Source organism: Bolinopsis microptera, chromosome 8, assembly GCF_026151205.1.
Source record: "Bolinopsis microptera isolate Bmic1 chromosome 8, MBARI_Bmic_1.0, whole genome shotgun sequence".
NCBI classification, from domain to species: domain Eukaryota; kingdom Metazoa; phylum Ctenophora; class Tentaculata; order Lobata; family Bolinopsidae; genus Bolinopsis; species Bolinopsis microptera.
The window spans coordinates 3114029-3138461 of NC_087079.1; the positions used below are offsets into that span (position 1 = coordinate 3114029).

Consider the following 24433-nt stretch of genomic DNA (forward strand, 5'->3'; position numbering starts at 1 on the left):
AGAGTGAAGGTTACACTAAAACAATATTAAACCTGAGAGCAGGTAGAGTGAAGGTTACACTAAAACAATATTCAACCTGAGAGCAGGTAGAGTGAAGGTTACACTACAACAATATTAAACCTGAGAGCAGGTAGAGTGAAGGTTACACTAAAACAATATTCAACCTGAGAGCAGGTAGAGTGAAGGTTACACTACAACAATATTAAACCTGAGAGCAGGTAGAGTGAAGGTTACACTAAAACAATATTCAACCTGAGAGCAGGTAGAGTGAAGGTTACACTAAAACAATATTAAACCTGAGAGCAGGTAGAGTGAAGGTTACACTAAAACAATATTAAACCTGAGAGCAGGTAGAGTGAAGGTTACACTAAAACAATATTAAACCTGAGAGCAGGTAGAGTGAAGGTTACACTAAAACAATATTAAACCTGAGAGCAGGTAGAGTGAAGGTTACACTAAAACAATATTAAACCTGAGAGCAGGTAGAGTGAAGGTTACACTAAAACAATATTAAACCTGAGAGCAGGTAGAGTGAAGGTTACACTAAAACAATATTAAACCTGAGAGCAGGTAGAGTGAAGGTTACACTAAAACAATATTAAACCTGAGAGCAGGTAGAGTGAAGGTTACACTAAAACAATATTAAACCTGAGAGCAGGTAGAGTGAAGGTTACACTAAAACAATATTAAACCTGAGAGCAGGTAGAGTGAAGGTTACACTAAAACAATATTCAACCTGAGAGCAGGTAGAGTGAAGGTTACACTAAAACAATATTAAACCTGAGAGCAGGTAGAGTGAAGGTTACACTAAAACAATATTAAACCTGAGAGCAGGTAGAGTGAAGGTTACACTAAAACAATATTAAACCTGAGAGCAGGTAGAGTGAAGGTTACACTAAAACAATATTAAACCTGAGAGCAGGTAGAGTGAAGGTTACACTAAAACAATATTAAACCTGAGAGCAGGTAGAGTGAAGGTTACACTAAAACAATATTCAACCTGAGAGCAGGTAGAGTGAAGGTTACACTACAACAATATTCAACCTGAGAGCAGGTAGAGTGAAGGTTACACTAAAACAATATTCAACCTGAGAGCAGGTAGAGTGAAGGTTACACTAAAACAATATTCAACCTGAGAGCAGGTAGAGTGAAGGTTACACTAAAACAATATTCAACCTGAGAGCAGGTAGAGTGAAGGTTACACTACAACAATATTAAACCTGAGAGCAGGTAGAGTGAAGGTTACACTAAAACAATATTCAACCTGAGAGCAGGTAGAGTGAAGGTTACACTAAAACAATATTAAACCTGAGAGCAGGTAGAGTGAAGGTTACACTAAAACAATATTCAACCTGAGAGCAGGTAGAGTGAAGGTTACACTAAAACAATATTAAACCTGAGAGCAGGTAGAGTGAAGGTTACACTAAAACAATATTCAACCTGAGAGCAGGTAGAGTGAAGGTTACACTAAAACAATATTCAACCTGAGAGCAGGTAGAGTGAAGGTTACACTAAAACAATATTCAACCTGAGAGCAGGTAGAGTGAAGGTTACACTAAAACAATATTCAACCTGAGAGCAGGTAGAGTGAAGGTTACACTAAAACAATATTCAACCTGAGAGCAGGTAGAGTGAAGGTTACACTAAAACAATATTCAACCTGAGAGCAGGTAGAGTGAAGGTTACACTAAAACAATATTAAACCTGAGAGCAGGTAGAGTGAAGGTTACACTACAACAATATTCAACCTGAGAGCAGGTAGAGTGAAGGTTACACTAAAACAATATTCAACCTGAGAGCAGGTAGAGTGAAGGTTACACTAAAACAATATTAAACCTGAGAGCAGGTAGAGTGAAGGTTACACTAAAACAATATTAAACCTGAGAGCAGGTAGAGTGAAGGTTACACTAAAACAATATTAAACCTGAGAGCAGGTAGAGTGAAGGTTACACTAAAACAATATTCAACCTGAGAGCAGGTAGAGTGAAGGTTACACTAAAACAATATTAAACCTGAGAGCAGGTAGAGTGAAGGTTACACTAAAACAATATTAAACCTGAGAGCAGGTAGAGTGAAGGTTACACTAAAACAATATTAAACCTGAGAGCAGGTAGAGTGAAGGTTACACTAAAACAATATTCAACCTGAGAGCAGGTAGAGTGAAGGTTACACTAAAACAATATTCAACCTGAGAGCAGGTAGAGTGAAGGTTACACTAAAACAATATTCAACCTGAGAGCAGGTAGAGTGAAGGTTACACTAAAACAATATTCAACCTGAGAGCAGGTAGAGTGAAGGTTACACTAAAACAATATTCAACCTGAGAGCAGGTAGAGTGAAGGTTACACTAAAACAATATTCAACCTGAGAGCAGGTAGAGTGAAGGTTACACTAAAACAATATTCAACCTGAGAGCAGGTAGAGTGAAGGTTACACTAAAACAATATTAAACCTGAGAGCAGGTAGAGTGAAGGTTACACTAAAACAATATTAAACCTGAGAGCAGGTAGAGTGAAGGTTACACTAAAACAATATTCAACCTGAGAGCAGGTAGAGTGAAGGTTACACTAAAACAATATTAAACCTGAGAGCAGGTAGAGTGAAGGTTACACTAAAACAATATTAAACCTGAGAGCAGGTAGAGTGAAGGTTACACTAAAACAATATTCAACCTGAGAGCAGGTAGAGTGAAGGTTACACTAAAACAATATTCAACCTGAGAGCAGGTAGAGTGAAGGTTACACTAAAACAATATTCAACCTGAGAGCAGGTAGAGTGAAGGTTACACTAAAACAATATTCAACCTGAGAGCAGGTAGAGTGAAGGTTACACTAAAACAATATTCAACCTGAGAGCAGGTAGAGTGAAGGTTACACTAAAACAATATTCAACCTGAGAGCAGGTAGAGTGAAGGTTACACTAAAACAATATTCAACCTGAGAGCAGGTAGAGTGAAGGTTACACTAAAACAATATTCAACCTGAGAGCAGGTAGAGTGAAGGTTACACTAAAACAATATTCAACCTGAGAGCAGGTAGAGTGAAGGTTACACTAAAACAATATTCAACCTGAGAGCAGGTAGAGTGAAGGTTACACTAAAACAATATTCAACCTGAGAGCAGGTAGAGTGAAGGTTACACTAAAACAATATTCAACCTGAGAGCAGGTAGAGTGAAGGTTACACTAAAACAATATTAAACCTGAGAGCAGGTAGAGTGAAGGTTACACTAAAACAATATTAAACCTGAGAGCAGGTAGAGTGAAGGTTACACTAAAACAATATTAAACCTGAGAGCAGGTAGAGTGAAGGTTACACTAAAACAATATTAAACCTGAGAGCAGGTAGAGTGAAGGTTACACTAAAACAATATTAAACCTGAGAGCAGGTAGAGTGAAGGTTACACTAAAACAATATTAAACCTGAGAGCAGGTAGAGTGAAGGTTACACTAAAACAATATTAAACCTGAGAGCAGGTAGAGTGAAGGTTACACTAAAACAATATTAAACCTGAGAGCAGGTAGAGTGAAGGTTACACTAAAACAATATTAAACCTGAGAGCAGGTAGAGTGAAGGTTACACTAAAACAATATTAAACCTGAGAGCAGGTAGAGTGAAGGTTACACTAAAACAATATTAAACCTGAGAGCAGGTAGAGTGAAGGTTACACTAAAACAATATTAAACCTGAGAGCAGGTAGAGTGAAGGTTACACTAAAACAATATTAAACCTGAGAGCAGGTAGAGTGAAGGTTACACTAAAACAATATTAAACCTGAGAGCAGGTAGAGTGAAGGTTACACTAAAACAATATTCAACCTGAGAGCAGGTAGAGTGAAGGTTACACTAAAACAATATTCAACCTGAGAGCAGGTAGAGTGAAGGTTACACTAAAACAATATTAAACCTGAGAGCAGGTAGAGTGAAGGTTACACTAAAACAATATTAAACCTGAGAGCAGGTAGAGTGAAGGTTACACTAAAACAATATTAAACCTGAGAGCAGGTAGAGTGAAGGTTACACTAAAACAATATTCAACCTGAGAGCAGGTAGAGTGAAGGTTACACTAAAACAATATTAAACCTGAGAGCAGGTAGAGTGAAGGTTACACTAAAACAATATTAAACCTGAGAGCAGGTAGAGTGAAGGTTACACTAAAACAATATTAAACCTGAGAGCAGGTAGAGTGAAGGTTACACTAAAACAATATTAAACCTGAGAGCAGGTAGAGTGAAGGTTACACTAAAACAATATTCAACCTGAGAGCAGGTAGAGTGAAGGTTACACTAAAACAATATTAAACCTGAGAGCAGGTAGAGTGAAGGTTACACTAAAACAATATTAAACCTGAGAGCAGGTAGAGTGAAGGTTACACTAAAACAATATTCAACCTGAGAGCAGGTAGAGTGAAGGTTACACTAAAACAATATTAAACCTGAGAGCAGGTAGAGTGAAGGTTACACTAAAACAATATTAAACCTGAGAGCAGGTAGAGTGAAGGTTACACTAAAACAATATTCAACCTGAGAGCAGGTAGAGTGAAGGTTACACTAAAACAATATTCAACCTGAGAGCAGGTAGAGTGAAGGTTACACTAAAACAATATTAAACCTGAGAGCAGGTAGAGTGAAGGTTACACTAAAACAATATTAAACCTGAGAGCAGGTAGAGTGAAGGTTACACTAAAACAATATTCAACCTGAGAGCAGGTAGAGTGAAGGTTACACTAAAACAATATTCAACCTGAGAGCAGGTAGAGTGAAGGTTACACTAAAACAATATTAAACCTGAGAGCAGGTAGAGTGAAGGTTACACTAAAACAATATTAAACCTGAGAGCAGGTAGAGTGAAGGTTACACTAAAACAATATTAAACCTGAGAGCAGGTAGAGTGAAGGTTACACTAAAACAATATTCAACCTGAGAGCAGGTAGAGTGAAGGTTACACTAAAACAATATTCAACCTGAGAGCAGGTAGAGTGAAGGTTACACTAAAACAATATTAAACCTGAGAGCAGGTAGAGTGAAGGTTACACTAAAACAATATTAAACCTGAGAGCAGGTAGAGTGAAGGTTACACTAAAACAATATTCAACCTGAGAGCAGGTAGAGTGAAGGTTACACTAAAACAATATTAAACCTGAGAGCAGGTAGAGTGAAGGTTACACTAAAACAATATTCAACCTGAGAGCAGGTAGAGTGAAGGTTACACTAAAACAATATTAAACCTGAGAGCAGGTAGAGTGAAGGTTACACTAAAACAATATTCAACCTGAGAGCAGGTAGAGTGAAGGTTACACTAAAACAATATTAAACCTGAGAGCAGGTAGAGTGAAGGTTACACTAAAACAATATTAAACCTGAGAGCAGGTAGAGTGAAGGTTACACTAAAACAATATTAAACCTGAGAGCAGGTAGAGTGAAGGTTACACTAAAACAATATTCAACCTGAGAGCAGGTAGAGTGAAGGTTACACTAAAACAATATTAAACCTGAGAGCAGGTAGAGTGAAGGTTACACTAAAACAATATTAAACCTGAGAGCAGGTAGAGTGAAGGTTACACTAAAACAATATTAAACCTGAGAGCAGGTAGAGTGAAGGTTACACTAAAACAATATTCAACCTGAGAGCAGGTAGAGTGAAGGTTACACTAAAACAATATTCAACCTGAGAGCAGGTAGAGTGAAGGTTACACTAAAACAATATTAAACCTGAGAGCAGGTAGAGTGAAGGTTACACTAAAACAATATTAAACCTGAGAGCAGGTAGAGTGAAGGTTACACTAAAACAATATTCAACCTGAGAGCAGGTAGAGTGAAGGTTACACTAAAACAATATTAAACCTGAGAGCAGGTAGAGTGAAGGTTACACTAAAACAATATTAAACCTGAGAGCAGGTAGAGTGAAGGTTACACTAAAACAATATTAAACCTGAGAGCAGGTAGAGTGAAGGTTACACTAAAACAATATTCAACCTGAGAGCAGGTAGAGTGAAGGTTACACTAAAACAATATTAAACCTGAGAGCAGGTAGAGTGAAGGTTACACTAAAACAATATTAAACCTGAGAGCAGGTAGAGTGAAGGTTACACTAAAACAATATTAAACCTGAGAGCAGGTAGAGTGAAGGTTACACTAAAACAATATTAAACCTGAGAGCAGGTAGAGTGAAGGTTACACTAAAACAATATTAAACCTGAGAGCAGGTAGAGTGAAGGTTACACTAAAACAATATTAAACCTGAGAGCAGGTAGAGTGAAGGTTACACTAAAACAATATTAAACCTGAGAGCAGGTAGAGTGAAGGTTACACTAAAACAATATTCAACCTGAGAGCAGGTAGAGTGAAGGTTACACTAAAACAATATTCAACCTGAGAGCAGGTAGAGTGAAGGTTACACTAAAACAATATTCAACCTGAGAGCAGGTAGAGTGAAGGTTACACTAAAACAATATTAAACCTGAGAGCAGGTAGAGTGAAGGTTACACTAAAACAATATTAAACCTGAGAGCAGGTAGAGTGAAGGTTACACTACAACAATATTAAACCTGAGAGCAGGTAGAGTGAAGGTTACACTAAAACAATATTAAACCTGAGAGCAGGTAGAGTGAAGGTTACACTAAAACAATATTAAACCTGAGAGCAGGTAGAGTGAAGGTTACACTACAACAATATTAAACCTGAGAGCAGGTAGAGTGAAGGTTACACTAAAACAATATTAAACCTGAGAGCAGGTAGAGTGAAGGTTACACTAAAACAACATTAAACCTGAGAGCAGGTAGAGTGAAGGTTACACTAAAACAATATTAAACCTGAGAGCAGGTAGAGTGAAGGTTACACTAAAACAATATTAAACCTGAGAGCAGGTAGAGTGAAGGTTACACTAAAACAATATTAAACCTGAGAGCAGGTAGAGTGAAGGTTACACTACAACAATATTAAACCTGAGAGCAGGTAGAGTGAAGGTTACACTAAAACAATATTAAACCTGAGAGCAGGTAGAGTGAAGGTTACACTAAAACAATATTAAACCTGAGAGCAGGTAGAGTGAAGGTTACACTAAAACAATATTAAACCTGAGAGCAGGTAGAGTGAAGGTTACACTAAAACAATATTAAACCTGAGAGCAGGTAGAGTGAAGGTTACACTACAACAATATTAAACCTGAGAGCAGGTAGAGTGAAGGTTACACTAAAACAATATTAAACCTGAGAGCAGGTAGAGTGAAGGTTACACTAAAACAATATTAAACCTGAGAGCAGGTAGAGTGAAGGTTACACTAAAACAATATTAAACCTGAGAGCAGGTAGAGTGAAGGTTACACTACAACAATATTCAACCTGAGAGCAGGTAGAGTGAAGGTTACACTACAACAATATTAAACCTGAGAGCAGGTAGAGTGAAGGTTACACTACAACAATATTAAACCTGAGAGCAGGTAGAGTGAAGGTTACACTAAAACAATATTAAACCTGAGAGCAGGTAGAGTGAAGGTTACACTACAACAATATTAAACCTGAGAGCAGGTAGAGTGAAGGTTACACTACAACAATATTAAACCTGAGAGCAGGTAGAGTGAAGGTTACACTAAAACAATATTAAACCTGAGAGCAGGTAGAGTGAAGGTTACACTACAACAATATTAAACCTGAGAGCAGGTAGAGTGAAGGTTACATTAAAACAATATTAAACCTGAGAGCAGGTAGAGTGAAGGTTACACTAAAACAATATTCAACCTGAGAGCAGGTAGAGTGAAGGTTACACTACAACAATATTAAACCTGAGAGCAGGTAGAGTGAAGGTTACACTAAAACAATATTAAACCTGAGAACAGGTAGAGTGAAGGTTACACTACAACAATATTAAACCTGAGAGCAGGTAGAGTGAAGGTTACACTAAAACAATATTAAACCTGAGAGCAGGTAGAGTGAAGGTTACACTACAACAATATTAAACCTGAGAGCAGGTAGAGTGAAGGTTACACTAAAACAATATTCAACCTGAGAGCAGGTAGAGTGAAGGTTACACTAAAACAATATTCAACCTGAGAGCAGGTAGAGTGAAGGTTACACTAAAACAATATTAAACCTGAGAACAGGTAGAGTGAAGGTTACACAAGCAGTCCTGGTCACAGTTAGGCCCAGTGTAACCTAGATCACACTCACACAGGTTGTACTCGCTACACTTGCCGTGTTTGCAGGTGGAACTCGTGTCACACCTGCGGTGGTAACAGTTTTATCGAGCCATGTATTTACAATTGAAATAGGGTCATTATATCGGGCATTGTTTTTAGAAGTGTCACTGATAATAACTTGGGTATTTTACCCCTTTTACAAATTAATATTTGCTTGATTTTCGCTGAACTTGACAAACAGTGTTTAGTTGTACCACAAGTCACTAAAAATCTCAAACTAACTAACTTCAACCGACAATCTCCTCCCAACTCACTTGGACTCACAGACCCCATCGTGGTCCTGATAACCCAGTTTACACTGACAAGTAAACCCGTCCTCTGTATCTATACACTCGGCGTTGTCATGGCAGTGGTGGAGTCCCAGGGCACACTCGTTAACTGCTGGACACTCCTGGTAGTACCAGCTCAGCGAGCAGTAACCCTCCTCAAAGTTACCCTGACAGAGCATGTTAGTGTGCTTCTAGATTCAAAGTTACCCTGACAGAGCATGTTAGTGTGCTTCTAGATTCAAAGTTACCCTGACAGAGCATGTTAGTGTGCTTCTAGATTCAAAGTTACCCTGACAGAGCATGTTAGTGTGCTTCTAGATTCAAAGTTACCCTGACAGAGCATGTTAGTGTGCTTCTAGATTCAAAGTTACCCTGACAGAGCATGTTAGTGTGCTTCTAGATTCAAAGTTACCCTGACAGAGCATGTTAGTGTGCTTCTAGATTCAAAGTTACCCTGACAGAGCATGTTAGTGTGCTTCTAGATTCAAAGTTACCCTGACAGAGCATGTTAGTGTGCTTCTAGATTCAAAGTTACCCTGACAGAGCATGTTAGTGTGCTTCTAGATTCAAAGTTACCCTGACAGAGCATGTTAGTGTGCTTCTAGATTCAAAGTTACCCCGACAGAGCATGTTAGTGTGCTTCTAGATTCAAAGTTACCCTGACAGAGCATGTTAGTGTGCTTCTAGATTCAAAGTTACCCTGACAGAGCATGTTAGTGTGCTTCTAGATTCAAAGTTACCCTGACAGAGCATGTTAGTGTGCTTCTAGATTCAAAGTTACCCTGACAGAGCATGTTAGTGTGCTTCTAGATTCAAAGTTACCCTGACAAATCATGTTAGTGTGCTTCTAGATTCAAAGTTACCCTGACAGAGCATGTTAGTGTGCTTCTAGATTCAAAGTTACCCTGACAGAGCATGTTAGTGTGCTTCTAGATTCAAAGTTACCCTGACAGAGCATGTTAGTGTGCTTCTAGATTCAAAGTTACCCTGACAGAGCATGTTAGTGTGCTTCTAGATTCAAAGTTACCCTGACAGAGCAGGTTAGTGTGCTTCTAGATTCAAAGTTACCCTGACAGAGCATGTTAGTGTGCTTCTAGATTCAAAGTTACCCTGACAGAGCATGTTAGTGTGCTTCTAGATTCAAAGTTACCCAGACAGAGCATGTTAGTGTGCTTCTAGATTCAAAGTTACCCTGACAGAGCATGTTAGTGTGCTTCTAGATTCAAAGTTACCCTGACAGAGCAGGTTAGTGTGCTTCTAGATTCAAAGTTACCCTGACAGAGCATGTTAGTGTGCTTCTAGATTCAAAGTTACCCTGACAGAGCATGTTAGTGTGCTTCTAGATTCAAAGTTACCCTGACAGAGCATGTTAGTGTGATTCTAGATTCAAAGTTACCCTGACACAGCATGTTAGTGTGCTTCTAGATTCAAAGTTACCCTGACACAGCATGTTAGTGTGCTTCTAGATTCAAAGTTACCCTGACAGAGCATGTTAGTGTGCTTCTAGATTCAAAGTTACCCTGACAGAGCATGTTAGTGTGCTTCTAGATTCAAAGTTACCCTGACAGAGCATGTTAGTGTGCTTCTAGATTCAAAGTTACCCCGACAGAGCATGTTAGTGTGCTTCTAGATTCAAAGTTACCCTGACAGAGCATGTTAGTGTGCTTCTAGATTCAAAGTTACCCTGACAGAGCATGTTAGTGTGCTTCTAGATTCAAAGTTACCCTGACAGAGCATGTTAGTGTGCTTCTAGATTCAAAGTTACCCTGACACAGCATGTTAGACGTTAGTGTGCTTCTAGATTCAAAGTTACCCTGACAGAGCATGCTAGTGTGCTTCTAGATTCAAAGTTACCCTGACAGAGCATGTTAGTGTGCTTCTAGATTCCCTGACAGAGCATGTTAGTGTGCTTCTAGATTCAAAGTTACCCTGACAGAGCATGTTAGTGTGCTTCTAGATTCAAAGTTACCCTGACAGAGCATGTTAGTGTGCTTCTAGATTCAAAGTTACCCTGACAGAGCAGGTTAGTGTGCTTCTAGATTGTATCTTAGAGGTGGTAAATTTGGGTAGACAACACAGAATTGAAAGACGGATAAGCTTGTAAACATTCCTCCTGAACAAATACCTGGGTGAGGTTGAGACTGCAGAGTGACTGCAGACCTACCTTAATACAAGTACCGGAGTGACGTGAGGTTGAGACTCCAGACCTACCTTAATACAAATACCTGGGTGAGGTTGAGACTCCAGACCTACCTTAATACAAGTACCGGAGTGAGGTTGAGACTCCAGTCCGCACCACCCACACCCGCGCACACTCTGACACTCTCTGCACGTGCGGTACATCTCGCACTCGTCACAGTGGGACGATCCACCCCTGAAACAAGTTCCGTGAGATTTAATATTAATTGATAAAATCCCTATTTTATTATACTAGATTCGTCTTTATTTCGTCTTTATTTCTGAAGCAGACTGATATGGTAGATAAGCTTCCAAAAATCCAAAACTAATAATAATTAATCAATACCCAAATATTAACATATTATCTACATTAATTCACAAGATATTGTGTTAAAGCACACAAAAGGACTCAGACTCACGGGGTAACAAATCCGTTGTACCACACGGAGCACTCCCCAAACGGGTAGAGAGCCACCTGTACGTTTATGGAGAAACACCGTCCCAGCGCCTTGCACCAAACACAGTCGTCCAGCCTGGGGTCACGTGATTATTTAGAGTCACGTGATTAGTAAGGGTCACGTGGTTTGTTAGGGTCGCGTGATTAGTTCAAATAATTTAGATATTTGGTGGGTAGAGATTTTATGACACAACTCTAATATACTATTATATTGCCAGGCAAACCTTCCGGTTTTTAAAAAGATAGAGATTAATGTTGGTATTGAAACATAATTAAACTGCTATAATCACTGATTAGTACCGAAATAACTTTATAACTAGGAATCACTAAGTTACTAAATGTGTCAGGAAAATGAACTGACTCAGTGCAGGAGTAGCAGGAAGACTGTCGAGAGCAGGTATCCGGGCAGCGGTATCTCGATCTGATCGCTTCCTCGTATCTCCCACGTCTGTGGCATCTGAAGTTAAGCCACTCACAGTTACCGTCCTGAGGGAGGGGTAGTGTCTTATCTGGCAAAACTGTGGTTAATTAAAACTGTGGTTAACTAAAACTGTGGTTAACTAAAACTGTGGTGAATTAAAACTGCGAATAACTAAAACTGCAGTTAAATAAAACTGTGGTAAACTAAAACTATGGTTAACTAAAACTGTGGTTAACTAATTACTAAAACTGTGATTAACTAAAACTGTGGTTTAAAAACTGTGGTAAACTAAAACTGTGGTTAACTAAAACTGCAGTTAAATAAAACTGTGGCAAACTAAAACTTTGGTTAATTAAAACTGTGGTTAACTAAAACTGTGGTTAACTAAAACTGTGGTTAAATAAAACTGTGGTTAACTAAAACTGTGGTTAACTAAAACTGCAGTTAAATGAAACTGTGGTAAACTAAAACTGTGGTTAGTTAAAACTGTGGTAAACTAAAACTCACTCCAGCACAAGCAGAACAAGTGATACGTTCGTCACACTTGGTACAGGAATCAAAGTCAGTTATCAGGTACCCTGCTCTGAACTTCTGATTGGTGGAGAAGGTGTGCACTGATCTTAGCTGGCATCTGGGAGGAAGGAGGGTGTTACATGCCACATACCAAAGCTTTCGACTAGTGGGTTTATAGTATATTATGTACGGATACTTCTAGTTAGAGTAACCAGGGCCAGGGTTTGAGAATTATACCGTATACGTCGAAGTGTCACTAACCGTGCTAAAGAAGAGTGATGACGTCACTAACCATGATATAGAAGAAAGATGACGTCACTAACCGTGATAAAGAAGAGTGATGACGTCACTAACCGTGATATAGAAGAGTGATGACGTCACTAACCGTGATATAGAAGAAAGATGACGTCACTAACCGTGATAAAGAAATAAGAAGAGTGATGACGTCACTAACCGTGATATAGAAGAGTGATGACGTCACTAACCGTGATATAGAAGAAAGATGACGTCACTAACCGTGATAAAGAAGAGTGATGACGTCACTAACCGTGATAAAGAAGAGTGATGACGTCACTAACCGTGATATAGAAGAGTGATGACGTCACTAACCGTGATAAAGAAGAGTGATGACGTCACTAACCGTGATATAGAAGAGTGATGACGTCACTAACCGTGATATAGAAGAGTGATGACGTCACTAACCGTAATATAGAAGAGTGATGACGTCACTAACCGTGATATAGAAGAGTTCCAGCCACACAGTTGATCAGTAAGACACCCCAGACAGGTTCCAAAGTGAGTACAGGAACCGTTCCTGTAGGGCACTAACACGTCCTGATAATGTATACCGTTACTGTGAGATACCTTCAGTTTTACTGTCATTTAGAGATGGCCACTAGAATTGAACAATAAGAGAGTAAAATCACATCCAGTAAACGAGGTAACGGGGGAAAACAAAGGGTTATCTTGTTATTCTGTCCATCACGCAATGACGTTATAAACCGACGGATAACGTCACGTGACCTCCTTATGACGTCACGTGACCTCCTAATGACGTCACATGACAGTGTACCTCGTTGAGTATCTCCTCGGAGTGGTAGTCAGATCCCCCACCGTCCCACATGATCGTCATGTTACTCCTCTGTTGCTGATCATTAATGTACTGACTTAACACTGCTTTTATGTATACCTGGTGTGAAACAATATTACCATTGTAAGAAGGAGGGGGCGGGGCGGCGAAGGGGGGGGGGGGGGGGGGGGGGGGGGGGGGGGGGGGGAGACATAACATTCCTTATGATATTAATCATCTTATTTTCATCATTACATCCCCCCATCATTAATCTGCAGTTTGATTTCAATAGACCATTTTACATACATAACTTTATCATAATACGACCAAACTATTCACTAAAACGACTTGACAAATATAAAGAAATAATAATAAAAGAAATTTTAATCTTAAATATGTAGAAAGAATAAAAAAGCGACTCGACAATCTTCTCGACAATAATGTCACTAAAAATTCACTAAAAAAGTTCTCACAATTTTGTATCTAGGCAGCGAGTAACGGTTCTCCTTTTGTATCTTCCGGCTGGCATTCCTGAACACTAACTCTGCGTCACGTGACGTCCTGCCCACGTGCAGATCAACTAAGCCGTCCGTGTACTGGACTCGTAGATTGTACTGCGGAATTTGGGGGAGGGATAGTTATTAGGCCAATAATTAAATACTTGAACAAACTGTTTGTTTTAATTGTCACATAGGTTTATTGAAATATCGTGACAAAAAGTGGCAAAATGTACTACAAGAACTCAAGAACTGTGCGAAGAAAATATCAATGCAGTGATCATAGTTCAAATAATTGACAATCATATTCTAGACTAAAAGTGTAAACTGAAGGTTAAAACACTAAAAACCCATTCTACGCAACTAAACTCCAGAGAGATCTCCTCTCTGTGGGGTGGTCACACAATGTGATGGCTTTGTTAAGTTGTTAAAGCTTAACAAATCTCAACATAGGTGACATAGGTGGATAAACTGTAAGATATTAGATAAACCTTGTTGGAATATTCCCTGTGCGTGCTGTTGATGTAGCCCCGGAGGTGTCCGTAGTATCTCTTATCTTCCCCCGTATCTCTTGTATGTGTCTGGTATTGTGAAATAATGGTCACGTGATCTAATTACTTACTCTCAAATTGGGTCTTATTTAAAAGCCTGAATATCAACCTTAAATCAGCACGTCCTCGCTTATTTTCTTTGTCGCACTCACGCAGTAGCAATCTCAAACTATTATCAACTTTAAATATTATTGAACTTAGGGAAAAGTAACCAATGTTAAAGATCATTACATGTTTGGAGTAGAGCAGGTCGACACGTGCTGACTTGACAATAGACACGTGATCAGGGAGGTCCCAGTTAACCGGGTCCACTACTTTCACCCAGTGTAGTCCTGGAGGCATATCGTCTGTCTGGGAGGATCTTAATTAGTCAGTTAATTACTAATTAGTCAATAAGGTGATTAGATAATTGGTCAGTAATTAAACCGGGGTTCAGGGGACAGTGTTTACCTGGCACTGTATAGGTGAAGTTAGCAGGGTTCCCTCAGGACCCCACCATGGTTCTGGAGATTGTACTCCACAATAGTCGCCACTGTTCCGGGATCTACAGTTTCCGTCTTGTACACACCTGTTATTATTAGAAAGTGAATATAAATAAAATCTAAAATAAATAATATTAAGGTTTTAATAATTGACGGTCGGAGGGAAAGAAAACGCAAAGATATCAAATTTAATCCAAATAATGACATAGATAAGGTGACCTTTGGAAAATCTAATTAGTCGCTGCCCCCGCTAATTGTTGCATCATTGACTCTTATAGACGCCAACTCCTCACCAGTATAAACAAATAAACAAAATATAAGTATCCTAATAAATCCTGTACGCCGTGATGATATGATAGATTTTAGGAAGTATTGTGTGATATTAATACCAGTTAGTTATATTTCTACGTAATGGAAGTGGAAAACCGAGTTCCGGTCGGCGGGTCCGATAGGGCGGGTCAGACAGCACCTGGGGGAGTGACAAATGCACCACCTCAGAGGGAACAGCTGTGAAACACTGGAGCTAGAATTAAGGGCTGTCAAACACAATGATGCTAAATTAACATAATATAATGATGATAGATTAACACAGCGTGATAGAGAGGAACAATAACTAGTCAACGGAGTGCGAAGGTAGCAGGTGAGAGGTCTAAAACAACGGACAGGACATTATTTATAGCTGGGAGCTGGAGCTGGGCAAAGAGAGTTTCTAGTTTGTTCTATCGAAGGACGGTTGGTGGCGGACGACTAAGGAACCTGTTACTCTGGTTGAGTTCTGGTTGGCCTGGAGAGTTGTCGATAGTTGACATAATGTTATTGGTCACGGCACATTTAAGTTAGGAGTTTCAGCGGGACATAATGCAGGTGTAACTGTAATTGTAGACAAGCATTGACGGAGTTTCAGCGGGACATAATGCAGGTGTAACTGTAACTGTAGACAAGCATTGACGGCACATTTAAGTTAGGAGTTTCAGCGGGACATAATGCAGGTGTAACTGTAATTGTAGACAAGCATTGACGGAGTTTCAGCGGGACATAATGCAGGTGTAACTGTAACTGTAGACAAGCATTGACGGCACATTTAAGTTAGGAGTTTCAGCGGGACATAATGCAGGTGTAACTGTAATTGTAGACAAGCATTGACGGAGTTTCAGCGGGACATAATGCAGGTGTAACTGTAACTGTAGACAAGCATTGACGGCACATTTAAGTTAGGAGTTTCAGCGGGACATGATGCAGGTGTAACTGTAATTGTAGACAAGCATTGACGGAGTTTCAGCGGGACATGATGCAGGTGTAACTGTAATTGTAGACAAGCATTGACGGCACATTTAAGTTAGGAGTTTCAGCGGGACATGATGCAGGTGTAACTGTAATTGTAGACAAGCATTGACGGAGTTTCAGCGGGACATGATGCAGGTGTAACTGTAATTGTAGACAAGCATTGACATTTAAATTAGGAGTTTCAGCGGGACATGATGCAGGTGTAATTGTAGACAAGCATTGACGGCCGACTTTATTATAGTGTGTCTGAATAAAGTAGGTTTGTACTGATTGTATTTCATATAATAATGTTAGTTATATCGTCTTAGAACACGTTTATTAATTGTTAGGCCCTGAACGTCAGTGTCTAATAATCGCCACTGTTGGTATCAATTAAGCAGGAATACCCACTGCTAACAAGCCACGTACCACTCACAACCAGCTAGTGCACACTCGGTGCACCTTGTTAGTCTGTAGCACACACTGCACTGGTTCATCTGCTGACGGCATCTCTTGACTGGTCGGCACTTCTTGCCGCACCGTACGCAGTGCTGTAACGCGTTACACTCGTCATATGCGGCACTGCTTACTTCACCTCCCTGTAGGTAGTAATGCGTCAACAATTATAGAATTATACGGTAGCTGTGTTGTGAACTTTACTATAAAATTAAAATGTCTTAAATGAAACTGTTAATTACATCGCATTTAATCTCATCAGTTCGTCGGACGTAGGACAGATAAATCAAAAATCCTACGTCATAATAGTGCCCAATTAATAGCCGAATAAAGGCAGAATCTAATGGAATTGTAACATTCACGTCAGAACGAACCACTGTTTTAAAGTTTTAACACACCTTTTTATCCTTGTTCGGAATGGAAGAGCAATCCTCCCTGGGCGGATAATATAACAGCACATCGTTCATGGGCTGTCCGTTAAACCCCCCTACAACAACCATACTGTCTCTGTATCTAGCTGCCGCGTGCGCGTATCTCAAGCTGGCTGTCACGTGGCTCTCGTCTTTGGGGAGCGGGGACACCCAGTCCATGCAACCCAGGTCGAAAACTATAGTGTCCGGGTTAAAACACTGCTCGACATTCTGGTTTTCTTTGTTGCCACCTGACAAAGGGAAGTTTAGGTTAGAGTTAACGAAATAAATAACGATACAATTAATGAAACAACAATGTCCTCTCGGTGCAATCCATTTGTCAAGGTTGGTTAAATATTTATTTGGAAATTGGATTATGGATGGAATTAGTACGATGATTTTGGTCCATCGTTTAGAGAAATAGTAAACAGAGTTAGAATTAACCAGATTCTTAGTTGTCACATTGACTTACCGAATACAACCATAAATCTGCCCAGTTTGACTGCTGTGTGAAAAACAATACCAGGAATTTGGGTAGTGATTTTAAGCTTCGACCATACCTGCAAGGGGTAATACAGTTATTAATATATCAAGCTATAATCAACAAATGTATTAGAACTTGAAGAAGTTATTTCCAATTTGCTATGCCAATTGGTTAAAACACTGTTCCACAGTAGGCTTTACTTTGGGTAAATTGGCAACTGTTATTTTTTTATTTTTTTATTATATCAGGGCATTATCGACAAATTACACCCGAAGATATTGTTTAAACTACCTAGGAAGGGAGCACCCAATTTTTTCCTCAAAATTAATTTAATCTTTAAAAAAATGAGAACTGCTAATCGGTAATACGTAAAGCTACTAATCATTGTTCCTGTCACAACCCGTGAATCCATGATAGAGGCTGTAACAATGCAGTCTGAAGCTCCACGATGGTCCGTGCACCCTGCTTATCTCCCCATAAACCCTGTAAACCGTCCCAACTAACAAGCTATTCACTAGAACATCCCCTGTCTGTGAAGCTCTCTGCATCCAGAAAGCAGCTACTCTTCCTTATATGGGCATCACGTGGCTACGCTTGCCCTACTGCTCCTTGTATCGGGGGTTGTCTGGACACAAGAACCCTTACCAGGCTGATAATAACATGCGGGCAGATGTAGACAGGGCTGTTGTCTGGAGATATAGGTAGTATGTCTTCAGTCACACTTGTCAGAACCGCCCCTCAGGAGCTTATTTAATATCAGCATCAGACCAAAGGTCAGATCAGTGCTCAGTGGTTTGTTTTTCGAGAGCTCCATTGAGGTATGGAGCCGTTAGTTTTATTTCTCAGTTCTTCTATATGGACTGAGTGCGTGGAACTTTTTTGTCTAAAATTTGGAGGTTATTTTCTTTTCGGACACATTTAAATTATATTAGATCAAGGCGAACTAAATAGTTGTTAGGGCCACGCTTTTTTAACTCGTACGTTTTTATCTGTAGATCTGTGTAGTATTTGTTTAATAAGTTCATGAAAACTTTTGTTATCTATTTCGTTACACGATGTAACATTTAAACGGAAGTAGTTTTTTCTCAAGCCCATTGAGAGTCATATTTACTGTCTAAGCGCAGTAACAATAGGTTTTTGAATAATAATATAAGAATTTGTTTATTCCACGCCAGCAATCATTCGTCGATAATGCCCATTTTACAAGCTTATATAAGTCACCTTGTTCTTTATACTGAAGAGTAAAACATCCGAACTCTTGTCGTAGCGTACATGAGGTATTGGAACAAAACCTGTGTGAGAAACAAGGTTAGTACTTTAGTAGTAGTGTGAGAAACAGTGTTAGTACTTTAGTAGTATCCAGCATATCCACCTGTTTGAGAGGGTTAGTACTTTAGTAGTATTCAGCATATCCATATTCCATATCCGGCCCCAATTGTAATGATATCATGGTCCCACCGCTGTGTTCCGGGTTATCCGACATAAAGTTTACAAATGTTAGCATTGATCATATGCTCTAACAAAATATAAGCTCACCTCCGAACACGACAATACTTCCTGAGTCCTCATCATACACAGCAGAGTGACCGTACCGTCTTATCTCAGAACACTTGTAGATAGTGGGGGTCACCAGACCCCATACAGGACTCCGGGAGGATAGGTCCATGGTGTGAAGTGAGCAGGAATAGTGGTCCGTGTCTCCGCCAGTAAGACCTGTCAAGTGATTAGATTATTATATATTAGCTGATTAGTAATAAATAGGAGATCGTAAATTTATCGGTAAATTTAAAAAACATACTGAATATTTTGGATTACCGCCCCAAAAAATTTAACAAAGAATGTTAATTGTAACCCGCCCTATGATGAATGTAACCCGCCCTATGATGAATGTACTACGGCAGACTTTTCTAAAAATACATTTCGTTATCCGTATATTTGATTACAATTAAACGACTAAAAACCTTATGAGACCCGAGAACACTTTTCAGGTGGTCAAAATGAATATTATTCAAGTAATAAAAACAAATTTAAAAATGTTATATGGGTCAATCAATAATATTATCATGTGATTATGACTGATTTCAACACATGATAATATTTCAAAAACGTAATTATTAATAAACAATTAATAAGATCGTAGAAAATACTCAAACCAAATTATAAATTATTTAATAGTAATCTTAAACCAGGATCATGTTTTTGCAACTCCTATCAGCCCTGCTAGCCCTCCATTGCACCATCCCCACTATATCGGCTTCAGAGGGATCCTCAGCAAAGGCACTGCAGTTCGGTACCACCTTTGGTGACTACGTAAAGTTTTTCCCTGATATGAGCCAGGTCAAAGACTCCCTAACGGTGTGTTCATGGGTAAAGAAACAGCTGACTGGCCCCTACAGATCCTGGTTTAGCTACAAAACGTCCACACACGAGATCCTAATATCAGATGCTGGTTACTACAACTACATTCACAACAGCGGCAATTACCAGTCAAGTGCTATTACTGTAACAGTACCTCTTGATACGTGGAGTCATCAATGTCAAAGCTGGTCAACAAGCACTGGGACAATGAAGACATACTATAATGGTACTCTCATAGGGTCTAAAAGTATTTCCTCAGCTCCATTAAAAGAGGGGGTGTCATTACTCTGGGACACAATGCTGCAGCGTAGAACAAGTAGAAGTATTCGGTGGGCAGCTGATGAAACTAGATATCTTCGGAAAAGTGCTCAGTTCAGAAGAAATTGCAGATATATACAACGCTGGGAGATGTTCCGATGTAGAAAAGAAGCACCAGGAAGTCAGGTTCATCACCTGGGAGAGCATCCTGAGTCAGGACAAAACTGGTAATGTCACAGAAGTGGACTCTGGGTGTCCTGCTGAAGAAGAAGAGGAGGAAGAAGAGGAAGAAAAAGAAGTTTGAGTGTCACAGTATTTGGGACATACTCTATGATCAGACCTACTTCAACCAAACACTCGCCGCCGAGAAACTGACCGAGCTAAATGCTAACTGGAACATGTTGGGTAAGTAGATAATTACCATGAGTAGGTTAAGTTCATGTCTTATTATTTTTAGAGATTTTCCTTCGTTCTGGTTAGACTACGACTGGATACTGGTGCAGGGGAGGTTAGCCGTATTTGTTGTGACACGTGATAAAGAGTCTTGTTTGATTGGCCAATTATACTGGAAGCTGACTGGTTAATTACTGGCACGTGTCATAGTAAATAGAGTTCAAATCCGGTCTTCCTGACCGTGTCTAGATATATTGAACGCGAACAATTTTTCTTGTACCCTAGAAATAAACTAATAATAAGTTTACTTGCAGATTATTTCGTCGGCACACCGATCACGGAGAATATCATAGCTTATTTTAAGGCTTACCATCCTATGCCGGCAGAGAAAGATGACAGCAGCTAGAGGAAAGAAATCAAGGGGAAGATTAACTCATCGGTACGTTGATTTTAATAACAGCACAATAACTTATTATTAACTAGGTTTGCTGATTAGACATTTTAAGATTATTAATTACTATCAATATTATTGGTTATCCCTCCGTCTCCGGCCGGTAAAATGTATGATATTACTAATCAACTTCTCTTCAGGTCCTACTACAAAGTACACTGTTCTCCTTACAGCTGCTTGGTTACTAATTTGGAGACGAGGATCTAATTTTTCTGATACGTATCATGGGATTAGTCTGATGTCAGAGCTTTTGTTGCCTTAATGTTGCCTTAATGTTGCCTTAATGTTGTCTTAATGTTGTCTTATCGTTTGTTGTCTTATTGGTGTTTGTTGCGTTAACGTTGGCTTAATGTTGTCTTATTGTTGTCTTAATATTGTCTTATTGTTGTCTTAATGTTGTCTTAATGTCCCATCGGTGATTGTTCAAGTGGCCGAGCTTTTTGAACCCATTTCCATTATAACAGTAACCCGTTTTAGAACATTCTTAATAATTATCATTAGAATAGTTATACTGACCCTATATTTTTGAACAATAATTTTACTATCAATTATTGGCATTTTGATGTCAGGAATTTGTTTTACCAACCGATTGTCATTGCAGTAACTAATTTTAGAACATTTTGAACATCAATTTATTGACCCCTATAATACTATTCAGTTGAGTGCCATTTTAGAACATTTTTGATACGTAATTATTTTAATAATGACTCTTATTTGATTTAGAGCTAATTTTAGCTAATACTAGTATCTACTATCAACGTATCATAAATATAAAATAAAGATACGTTTTTAAAAATTTGAATCTTAGTCTTACATTTAAAGTATGGTTAGTGAATTTATTTACGATCTATTTACGATAATAATTATTTACGATAATTTATTACGATAATAATATGTTATAGGGAACTTAGAGATTTTTCAACATGAATGCTTTCATCAATTGTGATTTGAAACGATTTAAATTTTATTCGAAATCGTATCTTTTATTGGTTCAAATATATAACTGGGTTAAATGGGGGTCAGAAATGAGATTGGTGGCAGATAATTCAACTTTATCTCGGAAAAAAATATTTGTGCGGCCAACACTAGCTTCCAGCATTATATTTGGAAATAATGTAATATTATGTGTTCTACAAGGGAAGGTGTCCCAAAAAGTGATCAGTTTTAATAACTCGGAAACAGTTATGAAATAATTATGACAGGGTTACGACATGCAGTCGAATCCCTATGCCACAACCAAAAACCAAATCGTATTTACATATTTAACAACCATGCCATAACTGTGTCACAACATGGTTATGAAATGGTTAAATAAAGTTTACCCAGCCAAGAGGGAGACATCTTCAACATTTGAATTTAAAAGTTTAAATGTTATTATTGAATGGAAAAAATACTACAATTCTGTTGGATTTGTCCAAATAAATGCTAAGATTACTTTTACTTCTTTTCTCTTGAACAGACAGGAATTAAGTGACACGATATTGTGAGAACAAAACGTTAATATAACCCTAACCATAATAACGTAATTGACAATAATCTTTGATGAATCCCCCTCCCCCTTTTTCAACAACGCCCAAAAGGCAAAAACTTCAAGACCCCCCTGCCCCACAGCAATTTTGAACAAACCTCCGAAAAGGTAAACGTTGCCAGCTGGCACCACAGTGGTTGTGTGCCCGGTAACCGGTACTGGAAGAGACGGGTACTGGTACCAGCACGAGTCTGACGTGTTGTACAGCCAACAGTCGCCTCCGATAGTCGTTGTGCTCTGATGTATAATTGTAGACAATTTTTTCGATTATTTTTCTTAATTATATCTAGCCATAAATAATAATGGAGACCGTGTACACTGCACAGCATAATTTTGTTTAAAAATCTGACTGTAATAAAAATGTGCGCTATTTCAGTATTGCTTAGACAATTCGAATAATTCACCTTGAAGAATCCGCCACAATACAGGATACTATCACCAAACACCGCAGAACTGTGCATATAGCGTCCTGAGGTTAAAATAGTGTTATTTCGAATAAAATCAAGTTTCACGTCTTTTATTAAAACAACAAAGAATTTATCTTTTTTAAAAATAATAAGTGTACCAACTAGCGGGGTACACTTAGTTTTCTTGTTGAGAAGTTTTCTTGTTGCTTTTAAAAAATAGTCACAAAATAATCTTGTTTTACTGTAATATCATAGTGCAACAGTAATGTAAAAGTAGTGCAACAGTAATGTAAAAGTAGTGCAACAGTAATGTAAAAGTAGTGCAACAGTAATGTAAAAGTAGTGCAACAGTAATGTAAAAGTAGTGCAACAGTAATGTAAAAGTAGTGCAACAGTAATGTAAAAGTAGTGCAACAGTAATGTAAAAGTAGCGCAACAGTAATGTAAAAGTAGTGCAACAGTAATGTAAAAGTAGCGCAACAGTAATGTAAAAGTAGCGCAACAGTAATGTAAAAGTAGTGCAACAGTAATGTAAAAGTAGCGCAACAGTAATGTAAAAGTAGTGCAACAGTAATGTAAAAGTAGTGCAACAGTAATGTAAAAGTAGTGCAACAGTAATGTAAAAGTAGCGCAACAGTAATGTAAAAGTAGTGCAACAGTAATGTAAAAGAAGTGCAACAGTAATGTAAAAGTAGCGCAACAGTAATGTAAAAGTAGTGCAACAGTAATGTAAAAGTAGCGCAACAGTAATGTAAAAGTAGCGCAACAGTAATGTAAAAGTAGCGCAACAGTAATGTAAAAGTAGTGCAACAGTAATGTAAAAGTAGCGCAACAGTAATGTAAAAGTAGTGCAACAGTAATGTAAAAGTAGTGCAACAGTAATGTAAAAGTAGTGCAACAGTAATGTAAAAGTAGTGCAACAGTAATGTAAAAGTAGCGCAACAGTAATGTAAAAGTAGTGCAACAGTAATGTAAAAGTAGTGCAACAGTAATGTAAAAGTAGCGCAACAGTAATGTAAAAGTAGTGCAACAGTAATGTAAAAGTAGCGCAACAGTAATGTAAAAGTAGTGCAACAGTAATGTAAAAGTAGTGCAACAGTAATGTAAAAGTAGTGCAACAGTAATGTAAAAGTAGCGCAACAGTAATGTAAAAGTAGTGCAACAGTAATGTAAAAGTAGCGCAACAGTAATGTAAAAGTAGTGCAACAGTAATGTAAAAGTAGTGCAACAGTAATGTAAAAGTAGCGCAACAGTAATGTAAAAGTAGTGCAACAGTAATGTAAAAGTAGCGCAACAGTAATGTAAAAGTAGTGCAACAGTAATGTAAAAGTAGTGCAACAGTAATGTAAAAGTAGTGCAACAGTAATGTAAAAGTAGCGCAACAGTAATGTAAAAGTAGCGCAACAGTAATGTAAAAGTAGTGCAACAGTAATGTAAAAGTAGTGCAACAGTAATGTAAAAGTAGTGCAACAGTAATGTAAAAGTAGTGCAACAGTAATGTAAAAGTAGTGCAACAGTAATGTAAAAGTAGTGCAACAGTAATGTAAAAGTAGTGCAACAGTAATGTAAAAGTAGCGCAACAGTAATGTAAAAGTAGTGCAACAGTAATGTAAAAGTAGCGCAACAGTAATGTAAAAGTAGTGCAACAGTAATGTAAAAGTAGTGCAACAGTAATGTAAAAGTAGTGCAACAGTAATGTAAAAGTAGCGCAACAGTAATGTAAAAGTAGTGCAACAGTAATGTAAAAGTAGTGCAACAGTAATGTAAAAGTAGCGCAACAGTAATGTAAAAGTAGTGC

The 24433-nt window shown here is 38.4% G+C and overlaps 1 protein-coding gene across 1 annotated transcript in view; it reads right to left on the minus strand.

Moving 5' to 3' along the window:
* Window positions 1-24433, minus strand: part of LOC134819085 (multiple epidermal growth factor-like domains protein 8) — a 42615-nt gene that overhangs the window by 13025 nt on the left and 5157 nt on the right. The window contains exons 8-26 of the mRNA XM_063828839.1: window positions 22633-22697; window positions 22327-22465; window positions 18777-18953; window positions 18462-18532; window positions 17229-17316; window positions 16745-17007; window positions 16320-16489; window positions 14596-14713; window positions 14377-14496; window positions 14086-14175; window positions 13571-13711; window positions 13101-13217; window positions 12762-12862; window positions 12023-12146; window positions 11456-11580; window positions 11057-11170; window positions 10713-10833; window positions 8445-8626; window positions 8085-8214 (exon numbers count right to left, since the gene is read on the minus strand). Of these exons, the coding sequence (XP_063684909.1) occupies window positions 8085-8214; window positions 8445-8626; window positions 10713-10833; window positions 11057-11170; window positions 11456-11580; window positions 12023-12146; window positions 12762-12862; window positions 13101-13217; window positions 13571-13711; window positions 14086-14175; window positions 14377-14496; window positions 14596-14713; window positions 16320-16489; window positions 16745-17007; window positions 17229-17316; window positions 18462-18532; window positions 18777-18953; window positions 22327-22465; window positions 22633-22697 (2456 nt within the window). The remainder of the gene's footprint in view (window positions 1-8084; window positions 8215-8444; window positions 8627-10712; window positions 10834-11056; window positions 11171-11455; window positions 11581-12022; window positions 12147-12761; window positions 12863-13100; window positions 13218-13570; window positions 13712-14085; window positions 14176-14376; window positions 14497-14595; window positions 14714-16319; window positions 16490-16744; window positions 17008-17228; window positions 17317-18461; window positions 18533-18776; window positions 18954-22326; window positions 22466-22632; window positions 22698-24433) is intronic.